Source organism: Pongo abelii, chromosome 1 (genome assembly GCF_028885655.2).
Source record: "Pongo abelii isolate AG06213 chromosome 1, NHGRI_mPonAbe1-v2.0_pri, whole genome shotgun sequence".
In the NCBI taxonomy this organism is placed as follows: Eukaryota; Metazoa; Chordata; class Mammalia; order Primates; family Hominidae; genus Pongo; species Pongo abelii.
The window spans coordinates 16,348,924-16,363,629 of record NC_071985.2 but is presented as its reverse complement, the minus strand read 5'-3'; the positions used below and the strand labels follow the sequence as shown (position 1 = coordinate 16,363,629).

Below are 14,706 nucleotides of genomic sequence, written 5' to 3'. Positions count from 1 at the left end.
TATGAAATGATCTATTTCTCGATTCTAGATCCTAAATATAAGGCAATTAGATCTTTAAACTAAACTTGTTGTAATTTTGTCTTCTGACACTCCCTATTACTGCAGGTGAAACCCAGACATCAGAGCAAGTTTAAAACTCCCCAGCTGATTCTATTCTGCAGGAATGTTTGAGAACAAAGTTGGAGTCATTAACATGGTATCCCCCTTTGAGGAATGCTTCCAGGTCACAAACCTTCTACAAAAGGGCTGTCCTGGCAACCTTGGGCAATTTCAGCTCCTAGGTCCGGAGTCAAGGGGCAGAACTTGGGTGATGGCGCTGACTTGAAGCAGCAATAGTTTAATAACTGACGTTCTCACGCACGTATCTCTGCAAATACCCTACAAAAGCCCTGAACCCAGAATGAAACTTAGAGACCGCACAACCCGCTCCGCCTATAGGAACTGCTACGGCACAGGCACAAATGCCGATGGCTGAATGCGCAGGCGCGGACCGGGGACTCGGGAGAAAGCGCATGCGTAGGCTTGAGGGCGGTGCTTCCGGTCGAAGCACCTTTTGGGGGCGGGGCCGGCGACACGCGGTGGGCGGCCTCTGAATCGCGACCCTGGTCCGGACCTGACCTGAATTGCGAACCCAACCCGGACTGCTACCCTGACCGCAACCCCTACCCCCGCCCACCCGCATGGCCCGGCACGTGTTCCTAACGGGGCCCCCAGGTAACCCTGCGGGGATCCCCATCTCCGAGAGGTCGAAGGGGTGGGGGCGCGCGGGCTGGGGGCGACCCTATGCTGTCGGGGAGGGTCCCCGGCTCCAGGGCTCCGGCCTCTGAGGTTCCCAGTTTAAATGGCGGGCTTGGTAGTCTGAAGAGTTTGTACTCCTTCCCGGAAAACGTGATTTAAAAGACACAGGGCCTAAAGGATTAGAACACACTTGTGAGGGGGTCCTAGACCAGCTTCTTGATGAAGGGCTGAAACCGCAGGGGCCAGCGGCAGCGGTAACTCCTACTGTAGTGTTGACGTTGTGGTCTGCACAAATAGTATTTCAAGAGATCTGCAGCAACCGCAATGTGAAGTGGAGATGTCTAGTTTCTGTTGATAATCACAGGTACTTCCTTACTGTGGGTCTTTGCTACATTGATCCTGCAAAAAAATGGTAAATTTTAGTTGGAGGAGAGCGAAACTGAAGTTGTAACCTTTCCCATCTAAGTTCATCCCCCCACCCCCATCCCCATCTCCATCCCCACAAATTCCTTCCACAGCTGAGGCCACAGGTGGAGAAGCTTTGGTACCTACAGGAGCCCTTCTCAGACACTCTTGCTTGTTCCTGTCGCTGTACCCTCCTGATGTCTGTCAGATCCCTCAACCCTGTGGCCTGTGGAGTTCTCATCTGAGAAGCAGGATAGCGTTGAGGTCAGATGAGAGGTGTAGGAGGAGATGCTTTTAAATCAAAGCGCTACCCATGTATCAAGCATTACTAAAAAGGACAGGTAGGCCGCATCAGATAGGCTAAAAAAAGAAAGATGGTTCTAAGAGTGGAGATAGTGATTTCTTCAGCTCCTTTGCAAGGCAAATCTAATTTTGAAGTTTATTGTGGGTTCAGATATCAAAGGCTGTAACCCTGGATCTAGAATTCTCTTTCTTTATTTTAATGATTATGTTTAGTCGTAAGTAGCAAAGGCTACAGCTAATATTGCAGACTTTGGGATTTTATCAGGCATTGGATGGGGGAGATGGGGAGCAGAGGTTGAGGAGGAGGAGGAGGGTGGTTTGAGAAATGCCTGCTATCTAAAGTCACTCGTAAGTATTGAAAAGAACTGTTTTCTGAAAGTTGGTTTGTCAATCCTTTATTTGAAACTTGGAATGCAGTTTGATACTCAGCAGGCTGACCCCAAGACATCTGTGTGTTTTATAATGGAGGTGTCCTGTTACCGTGATTGTATTGATGGTGGTTCTTGTTTCTGCTTTATCAAAGTCTTATCTACACGTATTTGAAAGACTCAAATAATTCTGCAGTGTAGCTCTCTTAAACCTGTCCTCCAACCCACGCACCTTTGTCTTTTCTCCTTCTCTTCTTAATGTAGTTACAACGTAATTTTCATTAGTCAATGTTTATAGATAATCACAACAGAGCCACATAGTAATCTATTATTTCTTTTCCATTTATTTATTTATTTTAGAGACAGGATCTTGCTCTGTCACCCAGGCTGGAATGCAGTGAAACAGTTATAGCTGACTGCATTCTCAAACTCCTGGGCTTAAGTGATCCTCCCACTTCAACCTCCTGAATAGCTGGATCTACAAGCGCATGCCACCACAGCCGGGTATTTTTTTTTTTTTTTTTTTTGTAGAGACCTGTCCTTGTTATGTTGCCCAGGCTGATCTCCAACTCCTAGCCTCAAGTGATCTTCCCATCTGGGCCTCCCCAAATACTGGGATTATAAGTGTGAGCCACCTTACCCATCTTTTTTTTCCCTCTTCTTATTGAGACAGGGCCTCTCTCTGTTGCCCAGGTTGGAGTGCAGTGGCACGATCTTGGCTCACTGCAACCTCCACCTCCCAGGCTCAAACCATCTTCCCACCTCAGCCTCCCTAGTAGCTAGTACTACAGGCATGCACCACCATGCCCTCTAATTTTTCTTTTTTTTTTTTTTTCTTTTACACATAACTTTTTTCCCCATTAGGAGTTATTGTCTGGTGTTTTTATTTGCCTAGTTTCTTTCTGTCTTCTCAACATGTTCAGACCGTCAGGTAAAGTCTCCTCTCAAAGAGGTCACTTTTTGTTGCATATCCTCTTAGTGCCCCTGGCACTTAGCATTTTTTCCGATTTCCAACTGTTTGTCCCCATGACTCATCTTGGAGGGCTTTCTCTGGTCCCTGGAGCCTACTTGGCCTGCAAACAGAGCAGGCCAGAAGAGCCAGGGAATTCCTGTGCCCTGGGATTAGCCTTCAACCTGTGATTGGTGAAAGTTGATAAATTCCCTACTTTCTCCTCAGACAGGATAACTGAGCCACTTGCCCGGACTTGTCCCTTAGGATTCCCCAGTGGGATGAAGCTCCAGCTGCCCCCAGTGGAACTTGCTTGATAGTGCACCTTATGCTGGTGTCCTTCCCTTCCCTTTCTGAATTTCTTCCCTACCCGTCCATCATGTTGTCACTGCCCAGGTTAAACTACCTGCACTTGAATCTTTATCTGAGGATCTGCTTAGGGGAGAACCAGAACCAAAATAATTCCAGAGCTTTCTGATCTGTTTCTGCCTGGTATACAGCTATCATCTCGAGGTCTCCTGAAGCAGAGGTCATTTCTTATCCAGACAGCATTGGGGTAGCAGCTTAACTAATGAAGAAAAAATTAACTGAAAGAAGATTCCTAGAGCTGAAGAAGCCAAAAGGGACTTTGCCCAAATGCTTCCTATTTATTGCTCTACTATGTTCTACACAACATACAGTCTCCACAGTATACCCTTTGTGAACAGGAATAGTTACCGTTGCTCCATTTTATCTTTTTCAAAATATAAACAGCATTTTTTGTTAGGATAAGAGTAAGACCCATTCAGTATAAGAATTAAAAAAAACAAGAAAAGTTTAAGGAAGAAAGTGACAATCACAGGGAATTTCAACATACAGAAATCAACATTGTAAATCTTTGTTCTGTATTCTTCTTGACATTTTTTTTTTCTGTAGACACATATGTATTTGACCATTTTTTAAAAAAACATAATGGAATGGTTTCTGCTATTAACCTGCTTTTTTCATATATTATTTTCATACATTGTGGTCTATTTTCCATGCTAATAAATACACATAAGCAGTATATTTTTTAATGGTTGCATGGTATTTCTGTGTATTTATGTGCTATTATATACATGGTGCCATGAGTTAGCATTCCCTTACTAATCAATATTTAGGTTGTTTTCAGTGTTTTGCTATTATAAAGAATGTTGCAGTGAATGTCCTGTTTCACACATTTGTACTGTTGACGTTGTTTCCTGAGGATGAATTCCTAGTCATGAACTACAGGGTGCTGTGGTAGGCGCATTGAAATTGCCCTTCAGAAAAGAAGTACCAGCTTACACATTCAGCAATGCCATTACTTGCATGAAACAGATTCTTTAGTGACTTTCCTAAAGCAGTTGTTACTGAGGGCCAGGGCTGGATTAGAATGTCATCATTTTATGTTCTGCACAGTTCTACCAGCTGCATGCTCACTGTGGCTTACTGTAGCCAGAATCCTCTTGCGTTGCTGTTCATGTTCCAGAAAGCCAGGTGCCATTATTTTAATGTGAAGTGTGAAGATAGTTACATTAAATAAGAATAATGGATCATATTTTATGTCAAGGAGGCTTAAAAGAGTGGGTAGTCTTAGAAATAGCATGATTTGCAACTCTGTAGTATCTCAAAATAGCTCACTTGCAGACATGCTAGGAGTTTTCTCTCTCTTTCCATTGTTGGGTAGTCATGATGCCACTTACTTAAATCCATATTGGGAACAAGGCTCATATTTTAAAAAGTCATGGTGACAGGTAAAGTCCCCTGTTGAAAGGTATGGTCCTTATGAGGGGTATAGCCTTGGGTAAAATACCTAACCACCATGTGCCTCAGTTTCTTCATCTGTAAAATATGCATAAGGATGGTAATTGCCTCAGAGGATGGTTGTGAGGACTTAACCAAGAAAATGCTTCCGAAGTGTGCTAGAACAGTGTCTGGCTCCATAATGTCGGTGATTAGTATTACTATATTAGGTAGCACCTGTTGGTGCTTGTAAACCAGTGAGTTCATCAGAGTAGTCAGCTGGCCAGGCTGGATGGAAAGGAAGGATCAAGGTGGGGAGGCTGAGGGGGCAGAGGTACATAGGTTCAAATTGGGGAAGGTGTGGGGGATAAAGGTGAAGAAATGCTTAGAGACCCTGGAGAAGATGATGTTGGAAGGAGTTGCCAACCTGATAGGCTTGCTGTTATGAAAAAGTTTGGAAGTGACCATTAACAGGGATGCTAATGGTATTTAAGAGACACATTTTCAGGAGTTACAACAATGTAAGTCAAAGGAGGAACAAAGTGATTTTCCCACTGTTAAGTGTAGGTCCGTTTGTAATCTCTTGAAAGCTGAAATCTTAAATTCCCAGCCCCTGACTCAAGTGTGACCAGCGTTACTTCCTGGGCAGAAAAATGGGAACTGTAAACCATTTCACAGGATGCAAATGGCACGGGAGAATATCATCAGGAACCTCTCAGTTGATTCTGGGATTGTGTATGTGACAAAATTAACAATGTTTCACAATTTAAAAATAAACCTCAAGATATCATTCACGTTTTTATTATGCTTGTTTCTACTTGAAATTAAGCATTTTTAACACCTGGAGCGATCAAAATTAAATTGAAGTTCATATTCATAAATCAATTTACAGCCCATTTCTCTACCTACCATAATTGCTGTCTCAGAGTCCACAAGTGCTGTGTGTGCTCTAGTAAGGGAATGTTTCCTAATGGGCTTTTCTTCTTTTTTTTTTTTTTTTTATTTTAGGGGTTGGAAAAACAACATTGATCCATAAAGCCAGTGAGGTCTTAAAATCCTCTGGTGTGCCTGTCGATGGATTTTATACCGAAGAAGTCAGACAGGGAGGGAGAAGAATAGGATTCGATGTTGTCACGTTGTCCGGCACCCGGGGGCCTTTATCGAGAGTTGGGTACTGATATTTCATTTCTGTGGTGTTTTATTATCTAAGCTCCCCTTCCATCTGTGCTTTGGGAGCTTTTCAACAAGAGCTAAATTCACCAAAAGCAGATACTCTGTTGGGTCCTTGGATGCCAATCTGCTTTCTCTTTAGCTTGAGAGTGTCTCCCTGGGCACAGGGTTGAGCCAAATGATGTCATCTATCCTCAAGAATCTTAGGCCTTTAGGGATTTCTCAGAGAAAGAAAACAGAATGAAACCGTCACATGAAAAAAGTATAAGAAAGTGATATTTTACTTAAAACTTATTCACCAAATCATAAACTCCTCTCACTTTATAATTCTTAGTCCTGTTTCTAGTGCCACTTTTCAAAGACTGCTGATGCAGTAGCTGCTTGGACCTTAAGAGATAGCCCTGCCATAACTGCAAGGCCCATTGTTGGAGGTGTGGACATTTAGGGTAGCTCTGTTCAAAGCAGAGAAGACCTGATCAGCTTTATAGACCACCGCATTTTGTGTTGGTCATTTTTAAGGATGATTTAGCATATGTGGAATGCCAGAGGCTCAGTGGAGCAGCTAAAAACCAGAAATCAATACAGGAGTTTTTCAACAAAGAACATAATGTCTTTTCCTTCAGGTTAGAGCCTCCACCTGGAAAACGTGAATGCCGAGTTGGGCAGTATGTGGTTGACCTGACTTCTTTTGAGCAGTTGGCACTCCCCGTCTTGAGGAATGTGAGTACGTGGTTTCTGCTTTTTGAACCCATCTGCTCTTAGTGTATTGTGGGAATTGCTAGCCATGGAAACATAATGTCTTTTGCTCTTAAAGGCCCCAGTTTTGCATTTTACAGTTGAAAAGTCATCAGGTGATTGAGTCTTAATAAGGATAAACAACATAATTTGCTATCACTCTGAGCTACAAGTAAATTCCTATAAATTCAGTACATATAAATATTTTATTTTGGAAAGGCCCTTGATGCCTAGGTACCAACATTCCCAAAGATAAGTCTTTCCTCTGTCTTCTCACAGTCATGTCTTAACCTGGTTTCACAGCACAACCAACATTTAGGAAGAGAAAATGTCATTATATGAACATAATAGCCAGTTGTTATTGAATGCCTACCAAGTACTGTAAGCAGTTAACGCATTATATTATTATATTACCTTTTTTAAAAAAGAAAAAACTTTATTGACATCTTACGGCGTCTTTCTTTCTACTTTGAAAGCCTTTTATTTCAGTCCTTGCCTAATTACCCTGGCTAGAACCTCCAGTCCAACATTGAATAAAAGTGGTGAGAGTAGACATCCTTATCTTATTCCTAATCTTAGAAAGTATTTAGTCTTTCACCATTATGTATGATGTTAACTATGTCTTATTTGTATAGAGTTTACTCAGGCGTATTTTGTTGAGGATTTCTGCATCTTTATTCACAAAAGATAGGGTCTGTAGCTTTCTTGGGATATTGTTGTTTAGTTTTGGTATCAGGTTAATACTGGTCTAATAGAGTTAGGAAGTATTTCCTTCTCTTCTAATTTTTGGAAGAGTTTGTGAATGATTCATATTAATTTTTTTTTTTTGAATGATTGATAGAATTCACTAGAGAAGCCATGTGGGCTAGGTTTTTCTTGGTGAGAAGCTTTTAAATTACCAATTCAATCTCTTCTTATAGGTCTGTTGATTTTGTATTTTTTTGTTGTATCAGTTGTGGTAATTTGTACCTTTTAGTAATTTGTCCATTTCATCTGAAGTATCTAAGTTGCTGGCATACAGTGGTTCATAGATTCACCTATAATGCTTTTTATTTTGTAAGATTGGTGGTATTGTCACTTCTTTCATTCTTTATTTTAGTTATTTAAATCTTCTCTTTTTTTCTTGGTCAGTCTAAAAGTTTGTCAATTTAGATGATCTTTTCAAAGAACCAACTTTTGTTTTATTGATTATGTATTGTTTTATGTATCTATTTATCAGATATTTATCAAGTACTGCATATACAGTCATGAACAAAACAGACATGTTTTCTACTCTCTCAAAACTGTTAGTCTAGTGGGAAAGGTAGACACTAAGTAAATTTATACTTGTCGTTGTCATTAATGCTGTGAAAGAAAAGAACAGGGTGCTATGAGAGGGAGGGACAGGAAGAACTGCCTTTAGACCAAGGAAGCAGGAAAGAGTTCTGAGAAGATGACATTTAAACAGAAAGGAAAAGGTGAGAGGGCACTGGAGAGAGAGAGTTAGTATCAGGGTATTTGTATGTGTCAGGGTGGGGAGGTCTGGGGAGAATATTCTAAATGGCAGGAACAGATACATTAAGACCTCAGAGCCCTGGAGCAGGACTAGGCGAAGAAGGTAAGTTTGGTAAGGTGGGGGCCATGAGACGCAGGGCTCTGTGGACCATGTTAAGGAATGTGAGTGTCATTTAATCTATTACAGACTTACTACTTTGATTTGTGAAAATTAAATGATACAGACCTGTCTCAAAAACCAACTATAAACCATCCAGAGGTTTCCATGGCACCAAGAATAAAGTCCAAGGTCCTTCCAATGGCCTAGAAGGCCCTGTAGCCCTGTGATATCTGGCCTTACTAACCTCTGACCTCATCTTGCCATTCTTCAGCCACACTGGTTCAATCAGACTTCCCACACATGCCAGCCTGAGGCCTTTGGCACTTGCCATTTTTTTTGGTGAGCACACTGTCTTCCCAGATCTTTGCCTCTCTGCTCCTCAACATCCAGAGCTCAGCTGAAGTATGTTGTGGTGGTTGCCCAAAGGCTGCTGAAGATTTTAGCTATAGCCTCTGAGGACATCCTCTAATCTCAGAGGGCTGGTGGTATCTTATGGTCTGTTTCAGCAGGAGCTTGTGCTTCTTGGAACCCACCAAGTTCTCCTTTTCCTCTTAAGCCCTGTTTCCTCCTCCCACCTCCTTCTTCCCTAATTCCTTCCTCTTGGAACTTTCCCTCAGTTCCTGTGCTGGGGACTCTTGTGGCTGCTGTGTTGCGCGGGAGCAGAGAACATGGTACTTTTCTTTTTAGTTGTTTTCCCATCACATACATTCCTCTCTACTTAAATGTTTGAAAGGCAAGTGAAATACTTCAAATGAAATTCCAAGTGAAGATTCTGGTTTTAGGAACTGACTGGGTCAATACAAAGAATTTTTTACTTACCCTGCTCAGACAGAGTAGACCAAATCCTGGGAGAAGAGTTTGCACAGGTGTTTAGTGTCTAGCTGCAAGATTATATAAGAGATCATATGCTGACCAGATCAGAGCATGAATCTGTTTTTTAATTAAAAAATAAAGAAATACAGACTTCGCCCAACTTTTTATATTCTGGTTGCCAAATGCAGACATGTACATTCCATGTAGAAAAAGTTCCTGGCAGGGGATTTGATATGGTTTGGCTCTGTGTCCCCACCCAAATCTCATCTCGAATTGTAATCCCCATGTGTGGAGGGAGGGACTTGAAGGGAGGTGATTGGATCATGGAGGTGGTTTCCCCCATGCTGTTCTCCCAATAGTGAGGGAGTTCTCATGAGATCCAGTGGTTTGAAAAGTGGCAGTTTCCCCTGCGCTCTCTTTCTCTCCTGCCTCCACGTGAAGAATATCGTTGCTTCCCCTCCGTCTTCCACCATGATTGTAAGTTTCCTGAGGCCTCCCCAATCATGCGGAACTGTGAGTCAATTACACCTCTTTTGTTTATAGATTATCCAGTCTCACGTAGTTATAGCAGTGTGAAAATGGACTAATACAGGATTCTTACCCAGTCAGGGTCATGGATTTCTTTTCTGGAGCAGAAATTTTTCTCCCGTCATACATATTTTATGGGAGTGAAGAAAGGAGAAGGAATTAGTGTTTTGTCTTTATACTAAAGAAAAAAATGAAAAGAATATTAATTAAAATAATTAGGCAACAAAACTGGGGAGTATAAACAGACCATTTTTGATACTGGCAATGAAAACAACCAAGTAAACTGGAAGTGTTAGAAATCCTTTATAAAGGGACACAGTGTTAGTTCATAGTGCTGGGATCTATGAAAACACAAATTCCAATAATAAGAAATATCCATTGTGTGTAAGAAATTTCACTATGTATGAGTGAAAGATAGTTTGAGGGTTATATGTGTGTGTGTGTGTGCGTGTGCGTGTGTGTGTGTGTGTGTGTTAATACTACAAAAAAATAAGAAGTACTTCTCTAATTAGGCCAAGCAGGGCTATGCCTATTTGCAGGTGGGGAAGTAAAGATGTGGCTGGGACTGGTTGCAGTGGCGCATGCCTTTAATCCCAGCTCTTTGGGAGTCTGAGGCGAGCAGATCACTTCAGGCCAGGAGTTTGAGACCAGCCTGGCCAATATGGTGAAACCCAGTATCTACTAAAAACAAAAACAAAAATTAGCTGTGTATGGTGGCACATGCCTGTAGTCCCAGCTACTCAGGAGGCTGAGGCAGGAGAATTGCTTGAACCCGGGAGGCAGAGGTTGCAGTGAGGTAAGATGGCACTGTTGCATTCCAGCCTGGGCACCAGAGCAAGACTCCATCTCAAAAAAAAAAAAAAAAAAAAAATTGTGGCCGGGAGCTCAAGAGCAGCTCTAGGCGAGGGAGAGGCTCAGGAGGCCCAGGCACAACCCAGGTCCACCTTGCAAAGCTGCTCTGGTTACGTTTCTCTTTTCTCTTTCTTTTTTTTTTTTTTTTTTTGAGACGGAGTCTTGCTCTGTCACCCAGGCTAGAGTGCAGTGGTGCCATCTCAGCTCACTGCAACTTCCGCTTCCTGGGTTCAAGCGATTCTTGTGCCTCAGCCTCCCCAGTAGCTGGGATTACAGGCGCCTGCCACCGCGCCTGGCTAATTTTTGTATTTTTAGTAGAGACGGGGTTTCACCATCTTGGCCAGGCTGGTCTCGAACTCCTGACCTCGTGATCCACCCGCCTTGGCCTCCCAAAGTGCTGGGATTACAGGTGTGAGCCACTGCGCCCAGCCTGGTTACATTTCTTTAGGCAGGAATGGAGCCTGAGCATCATGGTCGCTCGTGAGAAATAAAGAAAAATAGAGTGTGTGTGGTAAGTGTTCTAGACTTAGGAAGGTTTTTGGAAAGCCTCTAGTAGGGTTGACTGTTAATTTTTTTCATTCCATGAGTTAACTCTTTCGTTATTTGTCCAACATTTGTTATTTTCCTGAGTATTCAAGTTCTAGATATTCATGGTTAAAAAAAATTATAAAAAATGTAAAATAAAAATAAAAAATACAATGTGAATAACTCATAATCTTATCACTAAGTTAGCCAATGTTAGCTTATTTTGTTTCTGCCCGTTTTGTATACCTGGTTTATTTATTCAGTCATTCAAGATCAGGGAAAATGTTGTGTATAGTTTCATAGGCTTGGTGTGTCTCCCTTAATATGATTGAGGGACATGGGAATGGTCTCACAACACGCTGATCTTCAAAGCTGGGAGATTTTAGTGGTTTCATCCTATTTGATGGTTTGAGTTTTCATCTTTGATTTAACTATTACTCCCTCAGTGTTGGGCATTCAGGTTCTGTATCACCATTGTAAGTAACCTTGCAACAAAGCACCCTTTATACATGAGTCTTTTTCTCTAGCCATGATTGTTTGCCTGGGGAGGGTCTAAAAGGTGAAGTCTGAGCTGGTGGGGTGTGAACCTTCAAGGTCTTCATGGTGCTGCGTTGACTTTGTGTCCCACTGCCAGGGTGTGAGTGTGCTTGTTCTGCTGCACTTTGCCAGCCCTGAGCGCTCTACTTATTTTCAACACACTGCTTTATTTTGATTTGCATTTTTCAGTTACTAATGGGGTTAAATGTTTTTCAGTTGTTCATTAAGTTTTCCTTAATTTAAGTTGTTCATCCATTGCTCTTCCCGTTTATTTTCTTTGGGCTTAAATAGATCTTTTATTAAGCAGATAGCCTTTTTATATTATTGATTCTGTTTTTCTCAGTTTAGCACTTCACTTTGGTGATTGTTTTCCCTTCAACATAGAGAAAAGTCTGTCCCTGTTCCAAATTTATATAAAATTTTACCTATATATTTTTCTGCGTGCTTTTTTTAAACATTTATGTTTTCAATCCATTTGGATTTATCTTGAGTGTAATATGCTATGAGATTCTCAACTGATTTTCTTCCAGATATTTAGCCAGTTTACTAAAACTGTTTGTTAAATAACCCATTTCTAATTAGTTTTTATGCTTAATTAATTATATTAAAACTATGTGTGCTTGTATGTGTAGTGTTTCAGTTATCTGTTCTCTTCCATTGATCTGTTTGATCCTTGCATCAGTACCATAGTATTTTAATTACCATGGTAATCGTTTTTATTTTTCTGCTTCAAAAAATGGCCTTGTTCAGAAACTGTAGTAATGGTGGCGCTAGTAGTAGTAAACCATTATTGAGTGCAAACTACATGCCAGGCATGAACTCATTTAATCCTCAGAACACTATCACTATATTCTTATTTTACAGGTGAGGAAACTGAGGCATAGAGTGGAAAGTTACTTGCCCAGGGACACACTGATTGTGTAAGTGGTAGAGCTGGAGCGAACTATAGAATCAAGACTTTACTATCTATTAAAAAAAAAATGTCTTATATAGAGTGATCGGGACTATAGCTATTTTGACATAAAGGGTGTCTTAATTTTTCAGATAATCTTAATTCTCCACAGCCCAAAACATGTTTCTCTTTCTCCATTTATTTCTTTAAAATTTTTATTGGTGAGGTTATTCATAGGGCTCTCCTATTTTCTGGTGCTACTGGAATTAGGATTGTTTTTTCTGTTTCCTAATGATCAAGGCTGATAAGATAATGCTGGCCTTTTTCATAATGGCCTTTTTGACAGCTACCCTGAATGCTTTATTAAAATTTGATGCAATGTAAGATGTAACATTTTATTGATTTTCAACATATCTCCTACTCACACAAAATGGAGACAATAGATTATAATGTTTTAAAGAACAAAGGACATCTACTCAAAGCCCTGTTTTCCAGGTGAACAGTGTCATTGTTTACAAAGATCTGTGAAAGGGAGAGTAAGCTAAAATCAGAACACCCAGGGAAAACCAACATAGTTTGAACCTTGTATTTTCCTGTTTTGATTAAAATAAGGCTTTAAAGTATATTTGTTTTTGCGAGCAGGATCTACTTTTGATTCTGAAATAGGCTCTGCTTTGGAAAATCTTAGAAACTTCCTTTGAAGGTGAGAGGACTCCCGTCTAGGGAAAAGTATTTTGTTTTTGTTTTTTTAGACTCTTGACCTGGAAGTGTTCCTTAGTGTTTCAGGACACTTGGATTTAGAAAGAATGCAGAAAAACCAAGTTCTAGTCAGGATCCATTCTTGAAAGATTGACAAGCTCCTCAGCATTGCTAGAATTTCCGTCATTGCTGTTAGCAAATGTGGCATTTGATTCTTTGTTCTCTCTCAGCTTCTGCTTCTCTGCCTCATGTATTACAAGTACGTAATGCAGGATCAGCCAGGGAAATTAAAAGCTATCTGGTGCAAACAGAAAATCAGTTTTTAAACTGTCAGTAAGGACATTCCTGCAGTGAATCAGCATAAGAAAATGAAGTGAAAATTCAGCATGAGGTTGACTCTGCAGTTCATTTTGCAAGATTTGTCATGGCAAATCTTCATAATTTCTATTGAGCAGAGACTGAGACTTTATTATTTCTGATTGTTGGTGAGATTCTGTGGATTTAGATGCTAAGCAGGCTTTTGCCCTGGGTTATGACACTTCCATGTCTTTCTTCTTGTAGTCCACTCTCAAGAAACACAGAAACGTTGCATGCTCCTTAAGTCACACGTCCCTTAGGCTGGACTGGGGTTGAGTTTGTGTAAACTGTTGCCGTTTTTCCTTTTCCTCGCTCACTTTGTCCCATTTCCAGCATTTCCTTCTGTCTCGCCTCCCGTGCATATCAGTCTAAAACCACACTCCATTAGGAGGAAGTTCATACAGGGTGAGTTGGTTGTTTTCTTGAATCTGGTACTGAGAAAGTACATATGTGTGTGTTTTCTTTTTTTGATAATTTTTTTAACTTCATTTGGATAAAATTTTACTCTTAGAGAAAGTTATAAGCATTATAGTGCAAGAACACCTGTATACTCTCATTATCCAGAGTCACCTGTGTTTATCATTTGCCTTGTTTGCTTGTTCTCTCTCTCTCTCTCTCTGTGTGTGTGAGTGTGTGTGTGTTTGTGTGTGTGTATAAATATATAAGCTGGAAGGGGGTGACTATTTGAGAATACATTGCAGTCATCAAGGTACTTTACTCCTAAATGTTCAGTATATTTTTCCTAAAAATAATGATATGCTTTTACATAATCAATACAGTTATCAACCTCTGTCAATCTTACATTGAAAAAAATACTTTAATCTATCGTTAGTGTTCTAGTTTCATCAGTTGACTTAATATTTTTTGTAACATTTCTTTTCCTCCAGATGTTACACTTAGTTGTCACATCTCCATGGCCTCCGTTAATTTGGAACATTTGCACAGTCATTCTTTGTCTTCCAGGACATTGACATTTGTAAAGAATATAGTTCCAATTTAAAAGAACATTCCTCTTTTGGAGTTTTTCTGATGTTTCCTCATGACCAAATTCAGCTGGAATACTCCATAAGTCATAAGTGATGATGCATCCTTCTCGAGTATCTCATCTGGAGGTGTGTGATGTTTAGTGATATAAATTTTGATTACCTGATCAAGGAATAGTCCTATTTCTCCACTGTATAGTTACTATTTTTTTCTTTGACACTAATGAGCAGTGAGTGGGGAGATAGTGTGAGACCATGTGCATCCTCCTCATCAGATTTCCCCTAGCCAATTCTAATTTTATCTAAGCTTTATTAGATCATCTTAAGATAAAAATAATTTTCTCTTGAGGCCTTAATTGGCAAGCAGATTTAACTACTCTCTTTTGAAATACTTTCTCTAGCAAGGTGAGCAGTAATTAACAAACATAAGATTACTATACATTGAAGCTGAACTAAAAAAAAAAGCCATAATGGCTAAGCTTTTTTCCACTCTAAGCTGTACTTCTCTCTGTTTG

The 14,706-nt window shown here is 40.5% G+C and overlaps 1 protein-coding gene across 2 annotated transcripts in view; it reads left to right on the top strand.

Annotated features, from left to right (window-relative positions):
* Positions 1-529: 529 nt before the first annotated feature.
* NTPCR (nucleoside-triphosphatase, cancer-related) overlaps positions 530-14,706 on the top strand; it is a 28,143-nt gene continuing 13,966 nt past the window's right edge. The window contains exons 1-3 of one of the 2 annotated variants that reach the window (XM_002809294.4): positions 530-714; positions 5,515-5,677; positions 6,300-6,396. In XM_002809294.4, coding sequence (XP_002809340.2) covers positions 681-714; positions 5,515-5,677; positions 6,300-6,396 — 294 coding nt within the window. In that variant the 5' untranslated portion in view covers positions 530-680. Of the gene's footprint in view, positions 715-5,514; positions 5,678-6,299; positions 6,401-14,706 lie in introns of both variants that reach the window. The other variant, XM_024246672.2, reaches the window with a different exon arrangement.